At 45.4% G+C, this 27323-nt stretch overlaps 14 protein-coding genes across 14 annotated transcripts; 6 read left to right on the top strand and 8 right to left on the bottom strand.

Annotated features, from left to right (window-relative positions):
- Positions 1 to 387: 387 nt before the first annotated feature.
- Positions 388 to 2322, top strand: V1512DRAFT_208675 (uncharacterized protein; the record flags this gene model as incomplete). The annotated part of the gene is made up of 3 exons (XM_066913446.1): positions 388 to 531; positions 585 to 1616; positions 1663 to 2322. The coding sequence occupies 3 exons, from the start codon at positions 388 to 390 to the stop codon at positions 2320 to 2322; spliced, it is 1836 nt and encodes a 611-aa protein (XP_066771065.1).
- Positions 2323 to 2523: 201 nt separating this feature from the next.
- V1512DRAFT_263408 (ergosterol biosynthesis ERG4/ERG24) lies at positions 2524 to 4401 on the bottom strand. The gene has a single exon (XM_066916487.1). It carries the CDS (start codon positions 4156 to 4158, stop codon positions 2671 to 2673), a length of 1488 nt encoding a protein of 495 aa, XP_066771066.1. The 5' UTR covers positions 4159 to 4401; the 3' UTR covers positions 2524 to 2670.
- A 6-nt stretch (positions 4402 to 4407) lies between these two features.
- V1512DRAFT_263409 (phosphoribosyltransferase-like protein) lies at positions 4408 to 5401 on the bottom strand. Its single transcript, XM_066916488.1, has 2 exons — positions 5023 to 5401; positions 4408 to 4973 (listed from the first exon to the last, which is right to left on the bottom strand). The coding sequence occupies exons 1-2, from the start codon at positions 5335 to 5337 to the stop codon at positions 4614 to 4616; spliced, it is 675 nt and encodes a 224-aa protein (XP_066771067.1). The 5' UTR covers positions 5338 to 5401; the 3' UTR covers positions 4408 to 4613.
- Positions 5402 to 5842: 441 nt separating this feature from the next.
- V1512DRAFT_208747 (glycolipid transfer protein domain-containing protein) lies at positions 5843 to 6635 on the top strand (the record flags this gene model as incomplete). The annotated part of the gene is made up of 5 exons (XM_066913448.1): positions 5843 to 5963; positions 6016 to 6074; positions 6120 to 6238; positions 6291 to 6423; positions 6471 to 6635. 5 exons carry the CDS (start codon positions 5843 to 5845, stop codon positions 6633 to 6635), a joined length of 597 nt encoding a protein of 198 aa, XP_066771068.1.
- A 134-nt stretch (positions 6636 to 6769) lies between these two features.
- V1512DRAFT_166627 (Longin-like domain-containing protein) lies at positions 6770 to 7522 on the top strand. Its single transcript, XM_066913097.1, has 3 exons — positions 6770 to 7172; positions 7222 to 7399; positions 7446 to 7522. The coding sequence occupies exons 1-3, from the start codon at positions 6829 to 6831 to the stop codon at positions 7506 to 7508; spliced, it is 585 nt and encodes a 194-aa protein (XP_066771069.1). The 5' UTR covers positions 6770 to 6828; the 3' UTR covers positions 7509 to 7522.
- On the bottom strand, positions 7496 to 9571 carry V1512DRAFT_263417 (uncharacterized protein). Its single transcript, XM_066916489.1, has 2 exons — positions 9434 to 9571; positions 7496 to 9369 (listed from the first exon to the last, which is right to left on the bottom strand). The coding sequence occupies exon 2, from the start codon at positions 9316 to 9318 to the stop codon at positions 7537 to 7539; it is 1782 nt and encodes a 593-aa protein (XP_066771070.1). The 5' UTR covers positions 9319 to 9369; positions 9434 to 9571; the 3' UTR covers positions 7496 to 7536.
- Positions 9572 to 9699: 128 nt separating this feature from the next.
- V1512DRAFT_166629 (uncharacterized protein) lies at positions 9700 to 10406 on the bottom strand. The gene has a single exon (XM_066913098.1). It carries the CDS (start codon positions 10241 to 10243, stop codon positions 9722 to 9724), a length of 522 nt encoding a protein of 173 aa, XP_066771071.1. The 5' UTR covers positions 10244 to 10406; the 3' UTR covers positions 9700 to 9721.
- A 2749-nt stretch (positions 10407 to 13155) lies between these two features.
- On the bottom strand, positions 13156 to 15086 carry V1512DRAFT_276358 (uncharacterized protein; the record flags this gene model as incomplete). Its single annotated transcript, XM_066917861.1, has 2 exons — positions 13156 to 14297; positions 14321 to 15086. The coding sequence occupies 2 exons, from the start codon at positions 15084 to 15086 to the stop codon at positions 13156 to 13158; spliced, it is 1908 nt and encodes a 635-aa protein (XP_066771072.1).
- Positions 15087 to 15479: 393 nt separating this feature from the next.
- On the bottom strand, positions 15480 to 16544 carry V1512DRAFT_248003 (uncharacterized protein; the record flags this gene model as incomplete). The annotated part of the gene is made up of 1 exon (XM_066914517.1): positions 15480 to 16544. The coding sequence occupies one exon, from the start codon at positions 16542 to 16544 to the stop codon at positions 15480 to 15482; it is 1065 nt and encodes a 354-aa protein (XP_066771073.1).
- A 2447-nt stretch (positions 16545 to 18991) lies between these two features.
- V1512DRAFT_239293 (ubiquitin elongating factor core-domain-containing protein) lies at positions 18992 to 22559 on the top strand. The gene is made up of 6 exons (XM_066914201.1): positions 18992 to 19149; positions 19200 to 19487; positions 19538 to 19604; positions 19654 to 19888; positions 19934 to 20138; positions 20185 to 22559. The coding sequence occupies exons 1-6, from the start codon at positions 19114 to 19116 to the stop codon at positions 22510 to 22512; spliced, it is 3159 nt and encodes a 1052-aa protein (XP_066771074.1). The 5' UTR covers positions 18992 to 19113; the 3' UTR covers positions 22513 to 22559.
- V1512DRAFT_263432 (small GTPase superfamily) lies at positions 22499 to 23919 on the bottom strand. The gene is made up of 5 exons (XM_066916490.1): positions 23696 to 23919; positions 23459 to 23486; positions 23212 to 23409; positions 23023 to 23157; positions 22499 to 22966 (listed from the first exon to the last, which is right to left on the bottom strand). The coding sequence occupies exons 1-5, from the start codon at positions 23773 to 23775 to the stop codon at positions 22814 to 22816; spliced, it is 594 nt and encodes a 197-aa protein (XP_066771075.1). The 5' UTR covers positions 23776 to 23919; the 3' UTR covers positions 22499 to 22813.
- Positions 23920 to 24012: 93 nt separating this feature from the next.
- V1512DRAFT_263435 (mitochondrial 54S ribosomal protein uL6m) lies at positions 24013 to 24995 on the top strand. Its single transcript, XM_066916491.1, has 2 exons — positions 24013 to 24806; positions 24853 to 24995. The coding sequence occupies exons 1-2, from the start codon at positions 24234 to 24236 to the stop codon at positions 24904 to 24906; spliced, it is 627 nt and encodes a 208-aa protein (XP_066771076.1). The 5' UTR covers positions 24013 to 24233; the 3' UTR covers positions 24907 to 24995.
- Positions 24828 to 26224, bottom strand: V1512DRAFT_263436 (uncharacterized protein). The gene is made up of 4 exons (XM_066916492.1): positions 26023 to 26224; positions 25727 to 25975; positions 25478 to 25677; positions 24828 to 25434 (listed from the first exon to the last, which is right to left on the bottom strand). Exons 1-4 carry the CDS (start codon positions 26144 to 26146, stop codon positions 24991 to 24993), a joined length of 1017 nt encoding a protein of 338 aa, XP_066771077.1. The 5' UTR covers positions 26147 to 26224; the 3' UTR covers positions 24828 to 24990.
- Positions 26188 to 27276, top strand: V1512DRAFT_263437 (C3HC zinc finger-like-domain-containing protein). Its single transcript, XM_066916493.1, has one exon. The coding sequence runs from the start codon at positions 26281 to 26283 to the stop codon at positions 27250 to 27252; it is 972 nt and encodes a 323-aa protein (XP_066771078.1). The 5' UTR covers positions 26188 to 26280; the 3' UTR covers positions 27253 to 27276.
- The last annotated feature ends 47 nt before the right edge of the window (positions 27277 to 27323 follow it).

Here is a 27323-nt window from a genome sequence, read left to right on the forward strand (position 1 = left end):
CAAATTTCAATCGTCATAAATAATTCCCATCGCTTCGCCTATCGAAATTAGTCCTAACCATACAAACCTCAGTTATTGTTGCTTTTTTCCGAATTTTTGAGTATAATTGATTTATTTTTCTCTCTACATAGCAATTTATCAAAAGATCTTGACGTTTACACACTAAGCTTCCCCATCTCGCAAATTGACCACTATAGAATTTACATGTCGCAGCACTTGTCATCAACTAAAATTAATGGTCGGACTTCTGCTACTCAATTGTCGCCGGCGCTTGACAAGTCAGTCTTGTTAAGCTCGCATTTGCAAAACGGCGACACGTTGATGCCGTCATCGACGCTGGAATGTAATGGAGGTAACCACAGTCGTACTATTTTAGACCCGATAGCAATGCCAAAAGACAAGTCATGGTCAGCTTCCAGTAACAAAGAGGCAATTACAACAATGAATGCACCGGTCGACAGTAATAGCGCAGACAATGTACCAAAGACAGATTATGCCTCGCAATCACTTTACAAAAAGCCACAACAGGCGGTATGGACTGTTCTTGATGGCAAGAGTAGAAAATACTAATGCTCTATTTATAGGCTCCTTGGTATTCAGATCCTAGAGAGCCATTTCCCGCTAGACGAGGCCATCGTAAACGTCGGAGAGCACATTCAAGAGCAAGAATAAGGCAACTGGAAATACTATACGGCCTGAAGCGGCAGGAACTTATTCAACAGCAAGAGTCTCTAGGTATAAAAATTCTACCACAGACCAAACAAATTCAGACACAATTGCAATCAGATTTGCCACCATCATCTCCGGGACCACATACACGCTCGCTTACTACGAGATCATGGGCAGATATTGTGAAACCAGCAGGAGTAGCCAAACAGTCACAAACAGCACAAATAGGTCATGGCAAGACCACAAGCGGAACAGCTCAAACTGCGCTAATAAATGAACCTGCGTCGCCATCGTCAGCATCGTCACTGTCAGCTACTACACGCACTTCTGAAGCCACTGAATTAGAGCCAGCTGGATTTTCGGCGGAAGAAGAGTATAATCAAGCTCCGCCAGTGTTGGTGCCGCGTGGACTGGTCAACACAGGAAACATGTGCTTCATGAACTCCATTTTACAAATATTATTGCATTGCGTTCCATTCTACACATTTATTGACGTCATGCGAAAAAAGCGTCCTCACAATTTCAACTCTGACACTCCAATTCTAGATTCTTTGATTTTGTTTGTACAGGAGTTCAGCCCTCAAGCTGTCGCAAACTTTGGTCAGAACGGCTCTGGTCCCATACTACCTCGTTGCGGCGAGCCGTTCACACCTGAGTTCGTGTACGATGCATTGCGAACGAACCGAACGTTTGCCGGGATGCGAAGGGGACACCAAGAAGATGCAGAAGAGTTTTTAGGGTTTTTACTCGATGGCCTGCACGAGGAGTTTCTCGTCGCCGCTCGTCAACTGCAAAAAAGTAATACGAATGGTGATGTGGCCAATAAAAAGCATATGAATTTTGTCGAAAGCGCACTGGCGGCTCTCAAGCTAGACGAAGTAGACGTCGGCGGAGGTGAGGGATGGCTAGAGGTTGGTAAGAAGCACAAGGTTGCCGTCACACGAACAGTAGGTTACTTAATTCTTGTTTTGTAGGCATATCTGACGACTTTAGATTTCTGTTGTAGTCTCACCCATCACAAAGCTGTTTGGTGGGCAGTTTCGGTCAGTTATTCAAGCCGCTCACCAAAAGCCATCGATTACTCTGGATCCGTATCAACGGGTGCAGCTTGATATTTCAGACCCATCAGTATACACGATTGAGGACGCGTTGGCTCACATCTCACAGACTGAAGTCATTAGCCAGTACAAGAGTAGTCAAGGTGACATGGTTGAGGCGACCAAGCAGACTTTTTTTGAAACTTTGCCAAAAGTTTTGATTTTGCATCTAAAACGGTTTCATTTCATAATTGACGAAGATTCGGGATATGCATCTATTCAAAAAATAACGAAGACGATCGGATACAAGCGCTCGCTACAGATTCCACCCGAGTGCGTATCGCCGCAGCACCGGGCAAAGCCGGTGCGGTACAAGCTTTTCGGAGTGGTATACCACCACGGCAAGTCCACCGAAGGCGGGCATTATACAGTTGATTTAAACTACAAGCACGACAACCGGTGGATTAATTTTGACGATGTGAATATCAAGGACATTGATCTGGACGCGGTGGAGACCGAGTACGAGGACGAGTCGACTACAAGGCGACGGTTCATGAACTCGGACGACTGGGAGCAACGGACGGCGTATCTTTTGTTTTACGAGCGAGTAGAGTAAGGACAAAGTGAAGGAAAAGTCTTGTGTTTGTTTTTGATTGATGAACCCACTTTTGTTTGGATTTGCATTTACGGCACGGTGAATTTGCAATTGTACCAAAAAGCCAGTAGACGTTGCGCTGTTGTATGGCTAGGGGTGATATAAAGGACTTGAGAACTGTGTTTTCAGTCTTGCATTGTGCTACTTGTGCTACGAGCGATACCTGTATATAAAGATGTATTAAATTCGTTCGTACATATTATTTGTATCCTATCTAGTCATACAAATCGTGTCTGTTTCCAAATCACTCAAGCCATATTTGTACACCAAACTGCAGTTTTTTTCCAAAATTCTATTTCTTTGTCACGCTTAGAAAACGAATGGAATAAAAAGGTAAGGGCATTGCCGCTCGTACTCTTTCCAGTCATCTCCATACTTGGCCTTGCAGCGCTCGATGTCACGATACGCACGGTGACTGAGAACGCAGAAGAAAAAGACAGGGTAGAAGTATGGGAGCGGGGAATTGAAACCTGTGATGAGGCCCCACGACAAGCTCTGACAAAAGTCGACTGTGTAGTGGATCTTGCGAGCGTACTTGTACCATCCGGAGGTGAGCAAAGTGCCGCCGTTCTTGCACTTGATGTAGGTAGGGTTCTTGATTGTCTGCCACGGCAGCTGAGGGAAGCTTTTGCGCTGGATCAAGGTGCCGTACATTTGTTGTCTGAATCTATTCTTTTGCGAGTTTGTCGTGTCGAAGACGTAATACGCACCGAGAAGCATGGCGTAGATTGCAACGTTGTAATAGATGCTCCATTGGTACTCCTTGGGTGCGTGGTTGGCGAGGTAGAGCGTGCAGTGGCAGTAGGTGAAGGGAACACCAGCCATGTTCCAGAACAACAGCATGAAACCAAATTTTTCGTAAAACATGTCCCAGGTGGTGACAATGAGCTCTTCGCCTTTGCAGCACGCATTCGCGTAAAGCCAGTGAGCCAAGACGACAAAGCAAACCTGAGGTGAAACGTAACCGTAAGTTTCGTACTGCTTGACTGCGGCCGAAATACTGAGGAAAAAAAGAATAAACCATGGCAAACGGACTTCGTAGAACATCTTGAAGTCAAGAATACCAATGCGGGGATTGAGCATTGCGCCCATGAAGACGTCGTAGATGAACGAGCCCGACATTCTGTAGCTCGAGTTTGTGAAGTACGCGTAAAAGTACAGCACGAATGGGAGGATAACACCAGAGATGATTGAGACAGACATAATGTTTCCAAATCGTTCAATCACCGTCGTGATTGGAAAGATACCGGTAACGTGGAGAACAGCAACAACAGCCATGGTAGTGTAGAAAGACCACACGGCGTTACAGTAATATGGCAGACGCTTGTTTCCAAGATGTGGCAGAGGAAGACCTTGGGTCGTAACACCCGGTAAGGTGACGTACAGAATGGCCTCAAATGATAGAAATCCCCATACGATACACCAGGTAGAGAAATCTGGATACGCGCCTTCAAGCCAGTGTCCATAAAGACGTGTCAAAAAATCTTGCGGGGTCTCTTCTGCCAGAGGAGTCGTGAAGTGTCCACCATAGTAAGTCGCACAAATCCAGAGATACCACATCAACAGAGGAAAGCCAATCATCATACAGCTAACGCCAATTGGCCCGCCAAAATCGTACTCAACGTGCTTATTTTCAGCGATGACCCCGTCATCAGACTCTACCGCAGTTTGTGCGGTCTCTGACTTTGTCTTTGTTGTGGACGACACGTTTGGCCTTCGGCGCTTAACTGTTTCCACGAAATCGGGCCTTACCGATTTTTTTGGCGTTTTGCCTGTGGCAGAGCGGGTTTCAACCATTTTATTGCGAACTCGGGCACAAGCCGGTTTATATAGAATTGAAAGTAGCGTGGGCAAAAACTCGATGATTCTTGTTGTTTAGGTAGACCTCGCAACTAGACTTGCAGCAGCGCGTCTCGGATCGGGTTCGGATTCGGGTCAGCTTCAATTCGGGCCATCTCGAATTATGATCATCTCGGGTTCGGGTTCGCGCCTGTGTCCGCACTCACGTTCACCTCGTATATTACTTTTACTGCATTTAAGGCTTTAGCAAGTAATATATAACTTGATTTAGGTCGATCAGCTATTTGATTAGCAATATCTGCTGATCGTTAACAATCAGCGCCGTTCCGTAGAAAATGAGTGTATTATGGCCCATCTGTTACAAGAACTGAATCGATTCAATTTGAACCAATTACAGACATTCTGACCAAAAAACGATTATTGATTCAACTATAATACACAACCTTCACACGCTACTCGGCAATTGGCTTTGCGCTAAATTGCGATCTGTAGTCTTCAATTTTTTGGATATCGCTCTCTGGCAACTTGCCCTTTGCGAACTGGACAATGTCGTCGAGTGTAATGATGCTCACGACAGGCACGCCGTACTCTTTCTTGACCTGATCAATCATTGAGTGCTCGTAGTCAACCATGCGTTCCTGACGGTCAAGGATCAAGAGTACGCCGGCAAAAGTGCCTTGCTCGGCAGTGAGAATCTGCATGGATTCACGAATAGCGGTACCGGCAGTCATGACGTCGTCAAGAATAAGCACACGCTTACCTTTGAGCGACCCACCGACGGTGTTACCTCCCTCGCCGTGATCCTTCTTCTCCTACAAGCTGTCAGTAAATCAGTTACAAATGGCTTTTGAAGGTACGCACTTTTCGGTTGTATGCGTATTGCAACTTGCCGTATTTAACTGGGTCCTTCTCTGCCAGCTTGACGATCGTGACCGCAGCGAGTGGGATACCCTTATACGCAGGGCCAAAAATGATGTCAAAATCGAGCGAGTCGCCAGCATCGATGATTGTCTGGGCGTACGACTCAGCAACTGCGGCCAATACATCACCGGCGCAAAAGAATCCAGAGTTAAAAAAGTACGGCGACTTGCGACCGGACTTCAGTGTGAAGTCGCCAAATGTCAGGATCTTGTTGTCGTATGACAGCTGGATAAGCTTTTCTTGATGGGCCTTCATTTTTATAAGAAGTGATTATGAATAAGTACAGATGCAATTGAATCTACAAACTGTTTGCCTTTTGTTAACTACGAAAAAGAAAGAGAAGAAGAGAAAAGAGAAGAGAAAAAAAGAAAGAAAAGAGGCAAGAAGGAAAAAAAAAAGTCGAATTTAGTTATCGCGATAGAAATTGAGCCGCGCGGGTTAACACTAACCCCCCACCCCCCCTCCCTTTTTCTTTGTATTGCTTACATTTGACTTGAACGCCTTTTGTAAGACAACTTTACACTAAAAATAGTATTTTTTTGCTCAATTGCATTAGATTTCTTAATATAAAATGCTCAAAATCAATAGAGAGAAGTGTACTTAATGCCACGTGACAATAACTGCCGTAAATAGAAAAGGGTCTGTATAAAGTGCCTTGCGCCTCACGCCTAATAATGGAGGTGTACTACGGCATCGGCGCGTGCTCTTTCCAGTAAATTACCCCGTTCTTTCTTTCTGTTCTTTTTTTCAGTAAATAAATATGGCGGGTCCTACTTTTTTCCAGACTATGAAGCGGTCGTTTGTGGACGTGTCTGTGACAGATGGTAAAATTAATACAACGGAGTTTCTGGAGGCAGCAGAGTCGTTAGTACGTCTGTTTGGTGAGTGAAGGCGGAAAAGAATTGATATTTGATCTGGCGTTGACGTGTTTAGATCTACTTGGTTCAGCAGCGTTTACTGTAGTTCAGAAGGATATGAATGGAAACATTAAGGTATGCTTAGATAGTAATTTAGGAGATACTGACTGACGAAATCAGAAAATTAGAGATAGACAGCTCGCTCAACCAGTACTCTCTAATACATTGCAGGACATTGTACTGTCAGAAAAAGTTGAAAAGACGAAGACGGCAACACAAGGATTGCTATGGCTTGCTCGGTAATGACTTTATTCTATGGACTCTCCAGCATTGCACTGACAATTGACGCAGGGGTTTGGAGTTCACTGCGGTTGCGTTACGAAAGAATGTTGATTCGACCGAGGAATTGACTGACAGTTTTACCAAAGCATACAGTGAGACACTTATAAAGTTTCACAGCATTGTCGTGCGTCCGGTGTTTAAGGTTCCACTATTTGTTTGCTCTTTTTTTTCTAATACTAATGGATACAGTTGGCTATGAAGGCTACACCGTATAGAGCGGACTTTTATGCTAAGCTCGGGTCGGATCTTGTGGTTGTGAGGGCGCAATTGCTTGAATGGCTCTGTGCTCTCGAGGCAATCGTCAAGAACATCAAGGAATTCTATGAATCTGGTAACTACGGCAAAGGTTTATAGGTAAAAATCTTTTGTACATAGTATCACATAAGGATGGTATATGGAGCTGTTCCATACGGTATGATATATACGCAAACGTAGAACGTATCACTGGCATAAATGTGACATACTTAGGATATTGAACCCTTTCCACACATGTCGTCGTCGCACAGCGGATCCAAGGACTCGCTCAGTTCATTAAAATCAGTACAAAATGTCACAGGCAAACGTGACACTTTTCACGGTCGAGGCTATCTTGATTGTCGATAACGATTCTCACAGAATTTTGACAAAATATTATCAGCCACCTCATCCATATCCACACAATCAGTACGCGAGTCAGTATCACACAATCAAAGAGCAGCGCGCATTTGAGAAAGGTTTGTTTGAGAAGACTCACAAGCAAGGAACCGATATCATTCTGTACGATAACCATGTCGTCGTCTATAAAGAGGTTGTCGATGTGATTATTTACGTCGTCGGCGGCCCTAACGAAAACGAGACGATGATTTACCAGGTCGTACTAGCGATTAGAGATTCACTAGAGACTCTGCTTAAGTATGATTTGGTAATACTAGGCAATTGAACATTTTAACAATGTATTTAGACACTCACTCGATAAGCGGACTATTATAGATAACTACGACCTTGTATCCCTCGCAGTCGATGAAACAGTAGATGATGGAATTATTTTGGAGACGGATGCGAGCATAATAGCCGCCCGTGTCTCACGGCCACCTGCCTATGACAGCACAGTCAAGAACCTCGACTTGAGCGAACAGGGAGTATGTATTCATCAATGTCGTTTTACAGTCAACGCTAACTTGCCAGTTAATGAACGCCTACCAATTGGCAAAAGAGAAGTTTGCCGAAAGACTAAAACAGGCATTATAGACTATTCCTTTATTGTACATGAATAAACCTATTTCTTTTTCTTTGTGTGTTTGGCAGGCGCTGCTTGTCTCGATGCATTGTTCTTGGCTTGACGCAAAGTCGGCACCAATGCCCTCAGCTTTGCAACTCCAACCGGTAGTGCAAACTCACCGTCAGACACGGACTTGACCAGCTCGATCTCGCGCGGCCAGCACCGTTCAACGTCACGAGACGACTGGTCTATAGGATCGCCCATGCCCTGTATAAAGAACTCATGGCACTTTTTTAAAATTTTTGCTCGTTTGCCCACACCGGGAAATACCTTAATCCTGTACTTTACCTTCGCCATTGCTGACCAAGGTGCAAAAACAGGCAACGCAGACACTAAAACGTCATCACGGGTAGGTCGCGCAATCAGGATATCACGTGGAACAGTTTCGTTGCGTTCGTCGTCATCTATCGCAAGGAGGACGTCAGCACGAGCAGGCACACGCTGTGTCTCTGTCGCAGCCTGACGTCGTTCCCGTTGCTGTTGTGCGAGTTTTTGCTGTGCCGCCTGGGCTGCTGCTTCCTCCTCTTCGCGCTGCCGCTTCCGTTGCTCCTTAGCTGCATCAAGCGCTGCTTTTTGAGAGGACTTGACAGACCCAAGGATATTCATTCGCAGAGCGCGGTCTTCGTCGTCTTGATCGCCATACTTGACATGAATCTTTTTGAGCTTGGCCTTTTTACCTCTAGGTAATGCCTGAGCCGACTGAGATCTTGACGAGCGCGCATCTGATCCTGATCCAGCTTCTGGCTCAGCCGAGTCCGAGTCTAAGTTCTCTGAGTTCTCGTCATCTTCTTCTTCGTCGTCGTCCTCGCCCTCGTCTTCGCTGATGCCGTAATCGTTCGGCTCCTCAATCTTGTCATCTTCGTTCCCATTTTCATTTTCGATACCAGACTGTGGATCGGCTTGCTCAGCTGGTTCATCGCGAGCAAGATCAGGCACAACTCCTATTTCATCCCGTAATTTTGCACGTCTGTTTGCGCTCGCCTGGTCAATTATAAACATAAACCCGACACCCATCGCCATGATTGGGGGCGGAATTATGATTTTCGCTTTCTCATCAACCGTCAGACTAAACGTAAACTCTATGTCATCCGCAATAGCACGCTCAACGTTCGTAGTTACGCTCACGGCTGACTCGCGACACCACCATGCTGGCAAAAGCCCGTTCGTGTCCCATGCCGACGTAGTTGAGAGCGCTAGCGTGGCCGCCTGCGACAGTGTGCTAGGCGGCACAACTAATGCATGGACGTGGTTCTTGACAATCACTATACCTGCGGATGGTGTGGGTGCCGAGACTATGATGTCGTGTGCACTCAAATGCCTAGTCATCAATAAGGCGGACTGCTGCGGGTATCGTCCAGTCAAAACAAGGTAACCGTCACTCGATAAAAACCAGAGAAATTTCTCAAACCAAAATGGCTGGCGGGTCTGACGCTGCGGCTTTGCAACCTCTTCAATATGTTCAGCTTTGCGGTCCTTCTTTGCCTGTCTATTTTGTTCTTTCTTGAGAGACTTTTTGCTTTTCGGTACATGAGCTTCAGATGTTGAGCCAACAGCATCCTGGTCTGCCACGCTATTCTCAGATAAAGACTGATTAGAATTGTGATGAACGTCCAGCCTTGCAAGCATTTCTGTCAAAGCAGTCATGATGTCTGCTCTCGTAGTCGGTGCATGCTTTGTCGGCGTAAAGACATATTTACTTGACGGCAGTCTTGTCATTACAGGTCTGACCAATGAAGGTCTTGCCATTGCTGGCCTCGCAACTGGTTCTCTCGAGGCCATGGCTGGTTGCGATTGAACGTACGAACTTGCCCTACCGAAAAATACAGACTTCTCGATGCACAAATATTAACATTACCCTACCTTGAATTGAAGATGATATTCGCGTCATACTTACGTAATGTTGTTCAATTGTATTAGATAGTTATTTCAAATTGAATCACTATAACATATTTAACACACTCTACAACAACTGCTTGCCCAATATAAGTGGTTATCTTTACAGCATGTATTGGTTAGAGTCAGGTTACCAAAGATCTCCTGCGATTTAAGGCAGGGTAGTAATTTGTGAGCGAAATGCCACACCGTTCCACATCAACGCGTGTCACGTGAAAGCCGCACACTATATATTCTGAAATTTGGTACCGACAGCCATGAGCAAACTAATATTTTGATTTCCTGCTGATTATGAGTGGCAATTGCTCTGGATCTGGTTCTTGTCGAGTGAAACTGATGTATTCGTTTGCATGATTGGTTTCGTACAAGCTTTCGGGAGTGACCTCGCATACCGACCCGAATGGAGCAATGGGTTGCCCGTACGAGGATTCGTGATGAAATCCTGATATTCTGGCTTCGCGTTCTCGTTTCTGCATTTCCGGTTTTTTGTGTGTGAGTATCCATTCTGGTTTGTCTGATAGAAAAGGTGATTTTTGTTAGTTGGGGCTGAATGGAGGAATTCTATAAATTCAAATCCCGGTAGTTTGGATTCTCGTCGTCCACGTTCTTGCCGCCTGCGCTTGCGGGCTGATTTACCAAAGATTGATAATAGCGCACTGATTGATATCACGAGTGCAAGAATGAGAGTCAACGCAGACTGCAAGATGATAATCACAAACCCGACAATAGTGGTTGTCTCAATCTTGATCCCGAGTTCCTCAACAAAAGCGAGCATGCATTCGAGTGAGATTGCCCTGACAAGTGAGATCATGATTGCGACAGAATTGCTTGGCTTAGTCACGAACAGTCTTGTGATGATAAGTACGAGCAAAAAAATGAGTTCGAGCACGAACTAGCCGACGATTTGAGCAAGACCTTGTCCGTCCGCAAAAGCGATGAATGCAAATTTACAGAATGTGAGGGCAACGTCGAGTACAAAAAACCACCAGAATGCAACTGGGGACTGCGGGTAAAACTAGCTGTACTTCCGGATCCATGGTTTATGATCATACAATGTTTCGATCCCCATCGATGATTCTCGTTTGACTTTGTCTGCAAGCTAGAATATGCGAAATGCAAACCCGCAGATCGTGATCATTAATAAGCCGAACACCAACCGGCTAGTAAGATCACTGTCCATGAGTCACCAGTTCGAAACTCGTAAAAGCAATACAGCGCTGATGTGCCGCATAGCATGACGGCCACGCGAACGATAGAAGTGCCAAGAAAAAGTTGATATCTTTTTCTAAATGATCTGAGATTTTTGTTGAGATGGGTGAAAGACGTCAAACCTTGAAGACACAGTTTGAGTAAGAAGACAGCGAGAATGGTGGTGGTGGACATGATGAGGCACAGAAACAGCAAAACGGTCATGAATGAATTTTGGCTCGGAACTGACAAGCTTTCAACGTATCGTCCAATACCGCTGATTTGATTGGCGACGCGCATTGTTGAGTTTAGTGACAGGCCGACCGCTCGACGTTTTAACGCTGCGGTCTGGTCCATAACTAGGTACGCGGTACCTTGATCTGGTACGACAACGGCTTCTTAAGTGATATCCCAGGACGACATGTCCAAGTCTCCACCGGTGTGTCGACGCAGGCTGTCGATTAACCGTTGCATGCTCCCCCATGAAATAATTAGAGTGGACCAGCCAAAGTTCTTGGTGAATGCGCTATAAACCGCCGGATATTGGATTGAATACATCCCACTTGTGGCCAGCCATGAACTGAGTCCAGTGGAAAATTTCTGCAAAATCGACAGCGGTAGTGTCGACCGCACTTATTGACGCCAAAGCAGCCAACTTGGCTGTCATTCTCGAGCAATAAGAATTGGACGAAACCGTCAAGATTTGGCAGGTTCAATGCAACATTTGGTATGCCTGATGCAATGTTTTCTGGGATCGGGACTACCCCTGAAATGTTGAAGTCTCCTTCCTGGATTGGACGGATTTGAGAAAGATCGTAGTCGCAAGGGTTAAAGTCGTAGCTGAATCTTTGCTCGCCATAAGCAGAAATTAGTAACCTGCCTAGGATATTGTTGGCATTGTCTATCGTGCACACATGCGAGTAGCAGAGCTGTGACTGAAGCTGTTCTGACTGCTAGTCCTTGTAAATTGACTGCTACTGATGAACTGGAATGGTTATAATCAAGAGCAAAGACACGTGCATTTATAATTGAACTGGTTTGGTCACAATTGGAAAAAACCAGAGGTAATTTCGGCTGCTGAGGCTGAGCAGACAAGTGCAAACCAGACCAGAATAAGAACTGGTCTCAATAGTGCAATCATACTGTATTTGATGTTATGGTGCCTAACAATGGGTTTAAAAGATTAACTAAATAGCTAAGCAGAGGCTGTGAACTGAGTGACAAAATAAAGTTAGATGCTACGTGAGAATATCGGCTAAAGTTTCGGCATGCACTACTTTAAACGAATTAAACATTTTAGTGACGTGCAGATCATGAAAGTGCGTTAATTACCCTAAACCTCAAAAAGGAGCGTGCTAAAGACCTAAGACAGTTTACCTGGGCATAAGCTAAAAGCAAAGGCAGCACCTGTGAAAAGTACCTAAAAATAGTGTTGTATACGCCTTAAAGGAGTGAGCAGAGTTAGACGTAACAATGCGTTTGAAAACGACAAGCCGGTGAATTAGCTTCAACTCCATATTAATCTAGTCAATTGACGTGTGGCATTAGCACAAATCAGACTGTTTAATAAAGATTAACTTTCTATGCAAGTATGGGGATTACAAACGTTTACTAACATGAGCTAGTCCCAAAACAAAAACCAAGCAGATCTCCATAGAACATTACAGTCTTAAGTCGAGCAAATCATTCAGTCTGTAGAAGGTAGTAAAAGGTATTTAGTCTTGGATGGAGGAAAGCGATAAGAGTAGAAGCTACGAACAACACTGTTATTGGGTACGTCATAACCTTGTAAAGCAACATTCCAACTGCTCGGTGTCACAGCGGCTGCTGCACGCGAATTGCTGAATAGTGCAGATCTTGGCGCGGAGGTGTGAGGAGTCGCTTGACCTCTGGCAGCGGAAGATAAAGAGTTAGTTACCCTTAGCATAATTAAAAGTCACGCGACTGAAATTTGAAAGAAACGTTGAGGCTTGAAGTTTGCTGAAAAAGCGGGGATTTATGGTAAAACTCGTAGTGCTTACACTTTAGATATGAGAATATATAGTCAAAAATATTCTTTTATATTTCATATGTTATCTATGTGCTTCCCTAACTGCACAGTAGTGGATTGTTAAGTGTAGCATCCATGGGACTATATACTGGACAATTAATTCTTTCAAATAAGTACGATTTTAACGATTGACAAAGGTTTCGCTTATCAGCATTAAGGTTCAAATTTTTTTAGCTTATTTACTCAACCTTATTTTTAAACTTTGTACAAATATAGGTTACAGTATATAAGTGTTAAATTGCAGATAATTAACTTTCGTAAGCTTAGTTTTGCTGGACAACGGTCATTGATACAAAGCTATAGGCTCGTTCAAGACCTACACGAATGACCAAAGCTGTGCGCCAACCTGTTCGGGTAAAGGCTTCGTCGAGAATCTCAAGCGCCCAGCTTTGACGATGGGACTGCCTAAATTGTACAGCCGCGTACAGTAACGGCATTGTTAATGCAACCCATGACGCTGTCTCGGGTAAAAACCTCTCACTGTATCATAACCGTTGAATGCATTGTCCAATGTGCTCGCAGATTGGGGCTGTGTGCTTCAAAATCTCAGGCACAAACACATTGCGCAATCCACCTTTGAATGCGGGCTCGGGCGCCCATATCGGTCTATTGCGCAGTAATAGAATATGCAGCATTTGATGGTAAAGATCAATAACTGCCACAAGTACGGTCTGGTGCTTGATTGTCCCCGAGAATATTCCATTGTCTGGTATAAACTCGGCAACGAATCTTTGCGAAAATCCTTCTTGAGCTTCGACCAATTGTCTGTGTATAGTATTCCATTCTGCCAGTGATGTTTCTTCAGCCGAAGGTTTGAAAAATGTAGTTCGTTTGCGCGCACTTTCGCGAACCACCCAATCCGCCAAAACAATGGCACTCTTCAGCATCGTGTCCCAGCATTCAATGCCACGATCAGAGTAACGAACTGGCAAGTTATCCCAAAATTTGCACGCAAGATATGGTCTGACACCGGCCGATATTGAGTGCATGACATCCATCCGTAAGTAGAAGTACTTTAGGTCGAGCCTTACCATGGCATTCGTCCTTCTTAATTTCTTCATATTCACATCGGCTCGCTCAGCCACAGACTCTACCTTTATGGTCGGATCTGATAAATTAATCCTATAATCATCTGCAAACATATGCATGTCAAACCCTTGCATTAAGTTACTTGTACCTTGTAAATGTCGCGCCAAGTTATCGTGCTCGCCTGTCGTTGTTTCGTAAAACGCTAATATTAAACTAGCTGCAAAATTCGAGAGTTCAGCTGTTTCTTCTGCCCTCCGCTCCTGCAATGTTTTTGCCAGTCGTCTGAGAGCGAGGTGGTAGTGCAATAATGACGCTTGATGATATGGCATCGCAGACTCGGCACTGACACCGATAACTGTAGAAAGATGTAGTGCAGAAAGTGCCAAAATTGCGTGTAAAAGTGGCCTACTGGACAGCGCCATTACCGGAATATCGTACGACCAGATATTAGTAGTTCCTATCTCGGTTGCGCCAATCACGTCCTGATGCGGTGCCGGTTTGAATCGTTCGTATAAGCTTATTTCGTAAGAAATGACATGTATGAAATGGCGAAACATACGTTGAGCGTCCGCGTGCATCAGCGGTGACTTTGTACCATCTGGAATGTAGCCTGTGATTCACCGATTGATGATGAGACTGCCAGAAATGGTGGACTTAATGATGGTGACGAAGACAGACTGTTAACAATGCACTCTAATACCAGTTGATCAGAATCGTTCTGCTTTACGATGCTCGGTTCTGAAAGCATTAGTTCAGGTAGATAAACCTGGTCATCCTGTAAATAATCAAACATCGCAGGTTGCTGCATCGAGATCTGAGACCTCGGTGTCACCCAACCCAGTTGAGGTGCTGGAACAGATGCATACGGTATGGGAGTATATACCATTGCTTGATCGATATACGAATTATTAACTGTCGCAGCAGCGGCAGCTGCTGCCGCTGTTGTAGTATAATAGTTAGAAGCAGCATAGAGCTGATTGGATTGAACATATGGCCCATAGTTGATGTAGTGGGGATACTGTCCATACTCAATTATCGGAGGATTCTTTGTATTAAAATAAGCAGCCTGATACTCCGTACGAGCGCCGTAACCCTCGCACACTCGCCTGCTTTTCATACAATTCTGGCATTTTGGTTTTGCTTCATCACACTTTATACGCCTGTAGTTGTAAGTAAAAGCATCGAGGAGAACAGGCGGAATTGGAGCAAAAATACAATACCTTTTTCGGCAAGTCAAGCAGCCAGTTCTTGTTCGACGACGGACTATTTCACCATCGTTTGTTTTCTTTTGTTTTGAATTTGCAGAAGATGGAGATTCTCCTTCATTTGATTCGGTCAATCGTCGGGAATGAGTATCAGCTGTTGGAGACGGTGTTGGACCTGACATAGTTTGTGTAGTAATTAGTCTTGAATCTTTTAAGTCGCGAGAGAGGCAATTTGTACTTTTGGTCATTGTATATCATGATAATATTAAGGATGAAAAATTATAACGCCGGCAATAAGTAGATTCTTATTGCATAATGCATACTGTTTGATATGAGTGGGGGGAGAGGAGGCGATAAAATACGTTTGCGTACAGCAAGGTTCTGCTTTAGAGTTTAAAACGTCAAGTTTAGTAACTCCAAGATCAAAACTGAACACGAACTAGTGGCATCGCCTGACATGTGGGTCGATCGAAGGGGCTCGGCGCTGTGGTCAAAGTATTTTCAGCCGCACATTTGCTCATGGTATACTTTTACATTCACAAATAGAATATTCTGTTTATTAATAGATACATCGTTTAATCAGTCTGTGCTACGTTAGCAGTGCCTGGTGGCTTTTGTTGTTGTCTCTGCTGCTGCTGCTGCTGCTGTTGATGTTGAGGTAGTTGGAATTGGCCAGAATGAGCAACTGAGCCAGCAGGTGCTTGTGTTGGGTTCATTGACCGTGTAGGATACAGTGCCGTGGCATGAGTATGACCGTAGCGACTTTGCTGCTGATACGCGTACGCCGCTGATTGTTGGAACTGATCAGGCGAAGCATATATCTGCTGCTGTTGCACCTGTTGCTGTCGTTGGTACGACTGCTGATGGTTTGCATGTGGTCTCCATGCATACCCAGGTTGCGCTTGTCCATAATGATTCATCTGATTCAGTGAAGTTATTTCGTTCATCGTAGAATTTGCATATTGTCCAGAACTAGTAGACCATTGATTCCACCCAGCTTGACCCTGAAGGCCATGAGGAAATTGATTTTGCTGCCCGCGTGCAATTGTATTTGGTAATTGCGATTGTGTCTGCTGTACTTGCTGCATTGGCATTGGCATTCCAGGCGGGACTGCTGGAATATTTGGTCGATACTGTCGTCCGTAGTTTCCTTCGCTTGCATTCGCTCCGCCATATGGGTAGCCATATGACGAATAATGTGATTGTTGCTGCTGATGTTGTTGTTGCTGTTGCTGATAATATGCCTGATTACTCAAATTTCGATCATAGTAATACCCCGGCCCTGCCCCAGCAACTGGTATGTATTGTGACCGTCTAGGAAAATCTTCATCATCTGCCATAATTTCCGATGTTCCTCGTTTAGAACCGTCTCCGACTCGTGCATCGCTGTCGTCATCGTCTTCACCACTCACACCAGATTCCGGAAAATCCTTGAAGATACGCTTCCTGGCTTCTTGATAAGCGGCCGTTCTTTCTTCCAGCGTCGTTGGTGTTCCAGACGTCGTAGGTGTTGCCGACCTCCCACCCAACTCGTTCGCTACCGGCGGTGTCCGAGATTCAGATTCACTATTTCCATCTCCGCTCACCCCCGTCTCTCGTCGCATAATCCTGATGCTGCCATTTGGAGTCGAGGACTTCATATGGAACCAAACTGTACAATTCGCAGTCTAATGCAATCTGTTTTCTGTCATGCAATTTCCCCACACGCACGAATCACTTCCAAGCCCAAGTAAAAAGTTTTTCACAGATCAAATTTAGACCGTGCTGTCAATCGCAGCGGTTGCGAAGTCAAGAAATGAAAGAAAAAACCAAATATGGAGTTCTGCGTTTCCTACTCACTGCGCCCTCATTCTAACTGCATTGTTAAATTCGTATACTTAATTTGCTACTCTCAGCTCGTCCAACCCTTTCGAAATTGCAAACCTGCGTGAAAATAAATAAATGCTATAGTTTTTGTGTTCAAGGAGTGTCCAATTCCGAGCCGCTTTCGCTTTTGCATTCACATTTCAAATTTACTAATTAATCACCAGAACAAACCGTAATGTGTGGCCCGTCATGAACGTGGTGCTTAAACAACCATTATATAAAACCTTATATGAATGATTGCTTGTCATCTGGCATGAACGCTGAATGCTATTTAATTACGGTGCTGTAGATATTCCACTCTCTTATAAAAGCTTTTAACAGTTTTAACATGCGGAGGTGCATTAGAGTTATATTACCAGATTTTGTGATAATATGTATATAAAAGTGTGTTCATCTACAAAAAGTCGTCAGGATGTTCACATAGACTCGTACACAGATTTTTTACGCACGTTGAAACTTGTTCATAATTTCTTCTGTGCATTACCTCATAAAGAACCAGACACACCGAGCATGAGTTTTGACTGTATATACGGACGTGGCTACTGGGATGAGTTTTATGTTGACGTAAGGTTGAAGTTCTTAAATACTAAGCATCTAATTAGTGGATGGTGTGATTAGGATTTTATGACCAAGTTCAAAGGCCGCACTCCAAATCACTTTTCACCCTTGGCATAGTCAAAGATCAAACGCTATGTTTTAATTAAGGAGCAGCAGCTCGATCATTGTTGTCGTACGACGTCTCATTTTTACCCTGACACATAGCTATGAAGGTGTACGGAACTGGTTAGGTTGTACGTCCGACTGCGTACATGCCCTAACCAGTTGCAGACTCAGTGGCCGAGCAGTTAATATCTGTTTATTAACACAATAGTAAAGTTATTTAATACTTGAAATTAGATAATGGGCTGTTTAGTTCTAATGTTGAGAAGTACCAAGCACCTATAGAAAGGTGACTGAACATGCGGCAATCTCATTCTTTTCTTCCACGACTTGACAGATGGCCATTCCAATGAATTTGTGATAATCTTTAAACAGAAGCAAAGACACAAAGCATCCGCCATATCTAATATTTTAGCTACCACCGGGCTTGAAAAGAAGAACAACCAGCAGCGATATTGTTGTCAAGCGGTTTAAGAGCCAACGAATATTATTTGACGCATTGGCTATTGATAGCAATAATGTTCGTAAACTGCTTTGCTAGCCGTTGAAGATCATAAAGCTAAGGAAGGATATTTCAGTGCATTGAGCACGGTCACTTAAAAACCTTGGACAGATTTCGATTCTGTCTCCAACACTTGAACAATTGCAATTTAAAAAATGCTCTAACTGCCCTCGTATTCTTGAGAAAGAATGATTTATAAAATTGTCAACTTACACTACTTTAGATAAATGTTTATGTGACAAACACACTGTGCCTTCATATAATCTGTGAACATCCCTTCCTCTCCACAAAAGACCTCATGGTTCACCTGCATCATGCCTAACAACTTTGTGCAAGACCCAAGGTTTGATGATGGAAGCGCAATTTGGCTAGTTATAACAAACACCAACTTACTTAGCAACTGGGGAGCTGCTATCGGCTCGTACATCATCGACCGTCTTTACCTTGAATAACCTTGAGATATTCAGAATTAGGATGAATCACCGATTAATTTTCTAAGCACTTGGGTAGCTAATGCGGAGTACAGACTTTTCCTCACCCACAGGTTTAATCGGCAAGAAGACACACAAAGTAACAATGCAGACCGTCTGCAAGAGTTTTATGTCTATATATTCAATTTAAATCAGGTTCAAGTAATACTAAATCACACCAGTAGTTAAAATCCAACTTCTGATTCATTGATACCAATGACTATACGTTCTCTGTGGGTGTCGACCAATTAGCACAGCTCATGTTTAGAGTAAGTGTCATTTTCATTCTTCTATCTGTCTGAAACTGCCATATGTCGACTCAAATTCAGCGTTTTCCAAGTCGTGCGACAATAGTGCTGTCGGCTCCGACAGCGGCGATTACCGAATTACTTGGTTTGATGACAACGCTCACTAGTTGTGAGTCGTGGTCTTTTTGTACAATTAGTCTCATTTGGTGTATTTCGTGTTTCTTCAAAAAACTTTGGGCCTTCAGCAATTTGCTTTTATGGGGTTTTTGGTGTACAAACCCCTCATTATGTAACAAGTCCTTGGAATCCAATCCACATTGCTAACCCATGACCAACTTTTATATTCAACCTAGCAACATTTCTCGAAGCAGTATTTGTTTTTTGCTTTTTTTTTTTTTTGACATTGAATAGCGCACAGCGCGACATTGACTGACTGCTTTTTTGTACTGTAAAATTCATAATCATGTCTGACTCTCCACAGCCAGACGATCTAGAGACGGTACTTACGCACATACGCTGATTTTGACTCTTTGCTGATCCAATTTCTAGATCAGAAGGAAACGGCTTGCAAAACTGCAGGGCTCAAAGACAGAGCTGGGCCGATCAACTTCGGTAGCATCTGCAGTCTCGTCCACGTCGTCCACACCATCGACGCCGACTGCTCAAGCCGAGAACCCGTTTAGTGCGATTGCAAGCGAGACAAATAAGATCAACATCATTGCTGCCAAACCGGCATCACCACCACCGCAGCCGGTGGTGAAGCCTGTACAAAAGGCAATTGAGTTTTCGGTTTGGGAAGACACAACGCTGACGAAGGTGTTCAAACTTACATTGAGCGTGCGTATGCCTTATGACAGTTTTCGGTTTCTGATGTAACGTTTGGGTAGGATGCGGATTCAGATGATGTTATATATTTGGAGAGTTTGGCGAGTGAAATCAAGAGAGAGGGAGCGGGTTCGTTGGCATGATCGTGCTACCACATGCGGACTCTAACTTGTCACAGATCCAAAACTATCACTGGAAACGCTTGACCGGGCTTTGCTCATGCGACTGACCGAGTTACCAATTGAGAGCCCGTTTGATTATTTGCTTTCATGCTGGCGCCAGCTTGAAGCCGTGCGACGAACCATCCGTGCCACAGATCCTGATCGATCAAAGAAGAACGCGGTGCTGACAGAGGCCAGACGATTGTGTTCGGGATATTCAGTTCTCGCAGTCAGCATACCGGACATGTTTGGGTATGTTTTGAGCCGTGGTAAGGTGCGCGTTGACTGACAGTATAGAATGGAACAAGGCGTTGATTTGGCCGAGCTGCTGTTGGAAAAGCCAGATACGCCGAAAGCCATTCCGGCCGAGTTTGTGGCTACAATGATACAGCGTGCGGTCGAAGACGAAACTTTAGAGGATTTTATCATACCGGTGCTGGACAAGCTTAGTGCGGGGCTGCGGACAATGACGATGGCAAGCAATTACCAGCCATATTTCAGAGTAAGTCAGTTTTGTTATAGCAATTAAATCAAGCTGACGTGGATAGGTCATGAGAATGCTAATTAGTCTCAAACCGGTTGCTGCCGCGCTGGCGGCAATGCCGTCATTTTTACCGCCCGACGTGACCGCGGTCACGATCGAGCTCAATACAGTTCTAGGCCCTTTTTTTAAAATATCACCTGTGGACTCAAAGGTTGCAGGCGTTTACTTTTCCAACCCAAAAGAGCGAACCGCGTCTGACATCAAGTCTGCAATATCCGGCCTCAGGACCGAGCTCGGGTGGATTCAGGACGAGCTGTCGTTCATTGTGGACAAGATTGTGCGGGCGTCGACCGAGTCGCGCGAGCGGATGCTTCAGTTTTTGGCGAAGACCGTAAATCTGAATCATAAGCGGCGGGCGTTGCAGATTGTGCCTGGGACGGTGTCGTCGGACGCATTTATGCTGAACGTGACTGCCGTCTTGAACCGGTTGTGTGAGCCATTTGTGGATGCGACGTTTTCGAAGCTTGACAAGATTGACCCGTTGTATTACAAGAAGTCCGACCGGATTGACATCAAAGAAGAAGTTAAGCTTGATGCGGATCAGCAGTCGTTTGACAAGTACATTGCTGAGCGGGTTGATGGTACGCCAAATTTCATATCGGAGGTTTTTTTTCTGAACGTAGCCAGCCATTACTATGGGCTGGGTGGTGCTATGCATATTCAGACGCAGTTGGCAAACGACATTAAGGACATGGAGAAGCATTTGCAGAGACTGGAGGAGGAACAGAGGAACTGGATCAACTCGCCCCAGGCCGCAATGTTGACAAACACGGTGAACAGAGTTCGCAAGCAGCTGGACAGCGCTGTGGCGTTTCAGCACACGTTGAATGCTCCGTTGCAAGATCGGATGAGCATGTCGCGGTCGTTTGCGTTTCTGATGACGGTCGCGACGTGGCTCGTGCGGGTTGTTGATCCTGCCCATACGCATCCGCAAAAACACATCAAGTTGCCGTTGACAGAGCCTGTGCCGGACACGTTCCGGTACCTGCCCGAATACTTTGTTGAGAACATTACCGGGTTTGTAATTTATTTTTCGCGGCACTATCCGCAGATGATGTTTGAGCAGACGCACGTCGAGCTCGTGACGTTTGCGATCACTTTTTTGCGGACATCGTCGTACATCAAGAACCCGTATTCAAAGGCCAAGATCATTGAGTTTTTATTTTACGGCACGCTGAGCCAGCCAGGGCACAAAAACGGGTTTCTGGGCGATACTTTGATAACGCTGCCGTTTGCAATTGAGCATTTGTTTCACTTGCTCATGTCATTTTATATAGAGATTGAGTCTACTGGTGCGAGTTCACAGTTTTACGACAAGTTTAACATCCGGTACTACATTTCGCAGATTGTCAAGTGTATTTGGGAGATGCCGATTTTCCGGGACAAACTTGAGCAGGAGAGCAAGGTTGACGTTGAGTTTTTTGTGCGATTCGTGGCGTTGTTATTGAACGACGTGACGTATTTGCTTGACGAGTCTCTGTCAAAGCTTGCTGACATTCATAAGTACCAAGGGGAGCTTGCGGACCGCAGTCAGCTTTCACAGCAGGACCGGACTGAGCGGGAGCAGAACTTGAGTGGGGCTGAGCGGCAGGCGTCGTCGTACATGTCGCTTGCGAACGAGACGGTTGCGATGCTGAAGCTGTTCACGAAGGCCGTGCCGGCAGCGTTTGTGACGGCGGAGATTGTCGACCGGCTGGCGGCGATGCTGGATTACAATCTTGACGCGCTGGTGGGGCCGAAGTGCACCGGGTTGAAAGTCAAGGACCCGCAAAAGTACCATTTCAATCCGCGCGAGCTGTTGTCTGATATTGCGGACGTGTACTTGAACCTGTCTGCGCAGTCCGCGTTCGTGCATGCGGTCGCGCGCGACGGCCGGTCGTACCGGCGGGAGATCTTCATCCGGGCCGCTGGGATCCTGAGCAAGTACGGCGTCAAGTCCGGAGCCGATATCAGTGCGCTGACCAGATTTGCTGACCGAGCCGAGGCGACCAAGGTTGCTGACGAGGAAGGCGAGGAAGAGTTGGGTGAAATTCCGGACGAGTTCTTGGACCCGCTGATGTATACGCTGATGGAAGATCCGGTAATTTTGCCGAGCTCGAGAGTGTCGATCGACTTGTCTACCATCAAGTCGCACTTGCTGTCTGACTCGACAGATCCGTTTAATAGAGTGCCGTTGAAATTGGAGGACGTTGTTCCTGACGTCGAGCTGAAGGCGCAGATTGAGGAGTTCCGGGCCGCGAAACGGAAGTCTGCGCGAGATGCCAGATTGGCAGCAGCAACAGCAGCAGCAGCAATTGTCGATCAGGACGGGGATATTAAGATGGGAGAGTAGTCTGCATTTATATAGTTTTTACGTGAAATGAACGTTTAGCAATATCATGCATAGGGCAGTATACCGTGCAGATTGATTCTAACAAGACCGATGCGCGCATAAAAACACGATCCGTAGGCAAAGTCGTGATATCATTTCAGTTGCAAAACATAACAAACTAACAACACAAAAACACATGGCATTGAGAGTAAACGTGACGGCATTGACCGGATACTAATAATGCTATTCCTGTACCGGCGTAATATAAAAAAAAGAGACAACAAAACGCGACAACGAGAGAACGACCGAAAACAGAGATATATTACAATATTGAACACTTGGACCGCTTCGTCTTTTGTCGCTCCTGCAACGCGGCCCTGGTGGCATGCTCAAAGACCAGGCGAACGCCTTCCTGTGTTCGGGCTGAGCACTCAAGGTACTTGATCGCGCCGATTTTCTGCGCGGTGGCCTCACCCTAATCATGTGTTAAGATTATGACACTAGACAGTAAAAAAAATTATGAACACGTACCTCTTCGGTGCTGACGGGTCGCTGGGAAGTCTTTGAGAGTTCCTCAATGGTCTTTGTATCGTTTCTAAGATCCTTCTTGCATCCGACGAGGATGATTGGCAAGTTCTGACAGAAACGCATGACCTCAGAGATCCACTAAAGTTTTTGAGGTCAGACAGATTCACGATTTTAGCTACACATACGACATACCTTCTCCTGTACGTTGTCGAGCGAATCAGGTGAATCGATCGAGAAGCAGATCAAGATGACGTTAGCATCAGGGTAGGACAAGGGTCTGAGACGATCGTAATCTTCCTGGCCAGCTGTATCCCAAAGCGCGAGCTCGACGTGTCTGCCGTCGACTTCGACATCGGCGACGTAGCTCTCAAACACAGTCGGGACATAAAACTGCAAGAGTGAGATCGTGCTAGAAGAAATACAAGCAATGTTGAAATACCTCTGGAAATGATCCTTTGGAGAAGACACTACGAAATGTCAGCATTGATGTACATTAAAGTAAGCGGACCGCGTGTATAGCTTCCATCAATCGCGGGCTTGAGATAAATTAGTAACGATCACGGACCTGATCGACTCAAGCACGAGATCAAGTCAGACCTAAACCACAAAGCCGACGCGATTAAGAAAAGTAGACGCGGGAGAGGGGGACAAAAGACGTGAGGGAGGTGAAACGTACATCAAAAGACAGGTTTTTCCGCACGCGCCGTCGCCGACGATGACCAATTTGCGTCGAATGTCACCGATTTGTTTCGCCATTGGTTGAAAAACGATTTATAAAGAATAGAAAAGAAGAGTGAGAGGGAAAAAAGGCGCGGAAGAGAACACAAACAAGGGCGAGAGAGAGAAAGACTAACGAGCCGGATAGTGCAGGAAAGGGCAGGGCAACGTTGAGTGTGTGTATATGAGAGTTTGTATTTTGGGGTGTTAAATGAGTATATCTTATGTATTTATGTTGTTTTACACGCAGTTCGGTGTACGCACTATGAGAGGATTGTTTTAAAAACGGACGAGTAAAGTGCCGAAAATCTAAAAATGACCAATCCCGATTGGAAAATTTAAGAAAATTTAATGTGTTTTCGATTCAATTTCTGTGTCAAGAAAAGACTCGTATGTTGTCAGGGTTAGACCAGGGCTAATTATATGGGTTAGGGTGTTTCGTAAGTACGGAATATTTTATAGGCTCCTCTAACAAAGAACAGAAGGAACACACAGTGATGATGTATCGAATATCAACAAGATCGTTTAGTACGACATCAAGAACACTTAGCCATATTGGGACAGCTCCGATTTTAGTTCCAGATACTGTGACTTTGGCGTTAGACGTGCCGAACAGTGACCAGACTCGACAGACGACGCCGTTGATTGTGACGGGGCCGAAAGGAAGGCTGAGTGTTGATGTGCCAATGTTTGCTCGGCTTATGCTCGACAAATCTGGCGAGAGTCCGAAGTTGCAGGTTAATGTGGTCGATGCCGGTGTGAAAGAACAACGAAGTATGTGGGGGACTTTACGGTCTGCTATTCAGAACCACATTACCGGAGTATCTGAAGGGCATATTGCTACGATTCAGTTTGTCGGAACAGGTTATCGTGCTGAGATGGTTGGTCCGAGGAAAATCTCAGTTAAGTTTGGACAGACTGGAACGACAGTGTTCGATGTGCCTGAAGGAATGTCTGCTTTGAGTCCGATTCCGACTCAGTTGGTGTTAGAAGGCATCGATAAGTGTGTGGTTGGTCAATTTGCAGCAAACATTAGAGCATTGAAACCACCAGAGCCATACAAGGGGAAGGTATGTTGTTGCGTAGGCGTGTCTAGTTTTAGTACTGATATTTCAGGGTATTTTTGTAAACAACGAGACCATCAAGATGAAGGACAAGAAGGTCAAATAGTTTGTATAGTAATCATCTTTGTACATAATAGTAGAGGAGACCAGATGGCAAGACAAGTCTGTATAGTAATCATTTTTGTGCATATTAGCTCTGTTGAAGCACCGTCTGAACTGCCTTAAGCACTGTCGAGTGAATGTCCTTAGATGCGGCCACGATGCCTTTATTATTCTTCAATGTCCGTCCCTGTGAAAAGTCGAGCTCTTTGCCGTGCATGTCAGTGACCACACCTCCTGACTCGGCCACAAGCAAGTTTCCAGACGCGTGGTCCCATATTTTCTCTTCATAGCTCGCGCTGACCGGCAGACGGAGGTAGATGTCGCCGTCGCCGCGAGCAATGCTAGCGTACTTGGCCTGGGAATCCATTCTGACTGACGGCTTGGTGATGCCGAGCAAAGCCGCGATCTCGGCCTGTTGGCCGTGCGAGCTGTGGCCGGCCTCGACACTCTCGCAAAACGAGGCCGTGGCTGTGTCGGTCACTTTGCTCATTGAGATTGGTGTAGTCGAGTCGAACGGAGACCCAATTGCGCGCTGCAGGTTAGAATTTGGAAAAAATAAACGAGCTACAACTTACGACGAATGCACCCTCGCCAATGACGGTTGAGAATACGACTCCGGTGCCGGTTGAAGGGTTTGTAGGGTCGATCGGTAAGTTCGGGCATCCAATGACACCGACAACGACTTTAGAGTCAACAATCAAGGCCAGACAGACTGCGAACTGGCCACCGCGGAGGAATCCTTTAGTTCCGTCTACCGGGTCGAGTGCCCACATTCCTGCTGGTTAGCATTCATAGCTGGCAATGTACAATCCAGAATTTCATACTCGGAACTTTTCCGCCTTCAAACTTTCCCCAGTCGATGTATTCAAGCATTTTATCTTCAGATTCAATTGTCCCAATTGTGCCTGCGTAGTCGTCGGCCGACGAAGCTTCTTGTACCAGAGACCATACTCGGTTACGTAGACTCGTCTGGTCTCTCAAGATAGAGGAGTCTTCTTCTCCGACGACAGGATCAGTCGGGAATGCTTTTTGTAGCGCGCCGATGATCACAGCCTGAGCACCAAAGTCGGCCACTAAATATAAGCAGTTGGTCTTATTTACAAACGCAGTTGACACGTACCAGTGACCGGAGACAGGTCGCTCTTGGAAACGCTGCCGGTTTGGGACGAGTTTGAAACGATTGACGTCAGTTTGCATGCGCGCTCGACCGCGAGCTCAGCAATGCGTCGTTCACTGGCGTACATGATTTGTGAGAGAAATTGGAGAGATCTTGAGAATCGCGACAGTGTAGTTGTATTTTTAGAGTTGGGTAGAGACGAATGCGATGGGAGAGAACTAAAAATCTTTCGAGCCTCACGATGACTGCCGACGTCACACTATGAGCCCGTCAGTAGGAGTCGACGAGACGACGTCTATTCCGATGTCAAGGCAGGAAAAAGCCAGCCACGTTCTTGGGCTGATTGATCCGTTCAATGTGACGCCTAATAATGTGCCTTCACCAAGGTCAAAACGAGTACGACGTATACGATCAGAGCTGCAGAAGAAGCGCCAGTCAATGACGAGTTTGAGTTCAAGTGGCGAACCAGTTTACGCGCCGTGGAGTAGGACGCAGCTGCTAGAGAGACTGCGATCGTTTAGAACGTGTGGATGGGAGTATAATCATGGGATCCGGGTGACATGTCCACTGTTATGGGCAAGATGTGGATGGACAGCGAATGCAAGTGACAGGGTTGAGTGTAATGTGTGCGGAAGAGTGTGCGGATACGAGGATGCGATTTTGAGATATAGAGTTGACGAGAATGCACCGAAGGTAATTCGAGGATCACACGCGGAGTCATGTTCATGGATCAGGCGAGTCTGTGATGAAGGACTGTATGGGATGTCGCTCTCGCTGGGTCTTGAGGACAGCGTGAGTGTGTTTAAAGACAGAGTGCGAAGACTTTACGAGAACAGTGTTGAGGTCGAGACGAATTCTGAGCTGGATGCAAATATCATTAGTGTGTCTCTTGCAGGAATGGGATTAGAGAACAATGAACGATCCAAGGCGGGGTTTACGCTTGCTATTGCTGGATGGGACTACTCGGAAGATGCTGGTGTGGAATGTTCTCAATGTTTCGTCACTACACAGTCTAAAATCAACAGTGTATCTGGACATGAAGATTACTGTCCATGGAGACATGACTGGAAGTTATTGTACGCAATAGTTAGAGCACGAGTATCTACTAAATCTGACAATGATGATAATGACGACTATGACGATGACGACGATACTGAACTAACGAAAGACAAGGATCGGAAAGTGCGGATGGAGAAGATACGGTCGATGTATGTATACAGACGGAGGGTGTAAAGTGAATATACTGAGATATACGTATTGTGTATATTGTAGCATGGAGGTTGGTTGTCGCTAAAAGCAGACGC

Source organism: Lipomyces arxii, assembly GCF_038497795.1.
Source record: "Lipomyces arxii strain Phaff 12-163 unplaced genomic scaffold V1512scaffold_9, whole genome shotgun sequence".
NCBI lineage: Eukaryota > Fungi > Ascomycota > Lipomycetes > Lipomycetales > Lipomycetaceae > Lipomyces > Lipomyces arxii.

Coding starts and splice junctions, on each gene's coding strand:
- V1512DRAFT_263408 (XM_066916487.1), bottom strand. CDS start 4,158: ATGGTTGAAACCCGCTCTGCCACAGGCAAAACGCCAAAAAAATCGGTA.
- V1512DRAFT_263409 (XM_066916488.1), bottom strand. CDS start 5,337: ATGAAGGCCCATCAAGAAAAGCTTATCCAGCTGTCATACGACAACAAG. Junction 4,974..5,022: donor AATACGCATACAACCGAAAA/GTGCGTACCTTC, acceptor GACAGCTTGTAG/GAGAAGAAGGATCACGGCGA.
- V1512DRAFT_166627 (XM_066913097.1), top strand. CDS start 6,829: ATGTCACAGGCAAACGTGACACTTTTCACGGTCGAGGCTATCTTGATT. Junction 7,173..7,221: donor TCACTAGAGACTCTGCTTAA/GTATGATTTGGT, acceptor CAATGTATTTAG/ACACTCACTCGATAAGCGGA. Junction 7,400..7,445: donor TCGACTTGAGCGAACAGGGA/GTATGTATTCAT, acceptor CTAACTTGCCAG/TTAATGAACGCCTACCAATT.
- V1512DRAFT_263417 (XM_066916489.1), bottom strand. CDS start 9,318: ATGGCCTCGAGAGAACCAGTTGCGAGGCCAGCAATGGCAAGACCTTCA.
- V1512DRAFT_166629 (XM_066913098.1), bottom strand. CDS start 10,243: ATGATCTCACTTGTCAGGGCAATCTCACTCGAATGCATGCTCGCTTTT.
- V1512DRAFT_239293 (XM_066914201.1), top strand. CDS start 19,114: ATGTCTGACTCTCCACAGCCAGACGATCTAGAGACG. Junction 19,488..19,537: donor TGTTCAAACTTACATTGAGC/GTGCGTATGCCT, acceptor ACGTTTGGGTAG/GATGCGGATTCAGATGATGT. Junction 20,139..20,184: donor ATTACCAGCCATATTTCAGA/GTAAGTCAGTTT, acceptor TGACGTGGATAG/GTCATGAGAATGCTAATTAG.
- V1512DRAFT_263432 (XM_066916490.1), bottom strand. CDS start 23,775: ATGGCGAAACAAATCGGTGACATTCGACGCAAATTGGTCATCGTCGGC. Junction 23,410..23,458: donor CCAAAGGATCATTTCCAGAG/GTATTTCAACAT, acceptor TCACTCTTGCAG/TTTTATGTCCCGACTGTGTT. Junction 22,967..23,022: donor GACCCGTCAGCACCGAAGAG/GTACGTGTTCAT, acceptor ACACATGATTAG/GGTGAGGCCACCGCGCAGAA.
- V1512DRAFT_263435 (XM_066916491.1), top strand. CDS start 24,234: ATGATGTATCGAATATCAACAAGATCGTTTAGTACGACATCAAGAACA. Junction 24,807..24,852: donor CAGAGCCATACAAGGGGAAG/GTATGTTGTTGC, acceptor CTGATATTTCAG/GGTATTTTTGTAAACAACGA.
- V1512DRAFT_263436 (XM_066916492.1), bottom strand. CDS start 26,146: ATGTACGCCAGTGAACGACGCATTGCTGAGCTCGCGGTCGAGCGCGCA. Junction 25,678..25,726: donor TGAAGGCGGAAAAGTTCCGA/GTATGAAATTCT, acceptor GCTAACCAGCAG/GAATGTGGGCACTCGACCCG. Junction 25,435..25,477: donor TTGGCGAGGGTGCATTCGTC/GTAAGTTGTAGC, acceptor TCTAACCTGCAG/CGCGCAATTGGGTCTCCGTT.
- V1512DRAFT_263437 (XM_066916493.1), top strand. CDS start 26,281: ATGAGCCCGTCAGTAGGAGTCGACGAGACGACGTCTATTCCGATGTCA.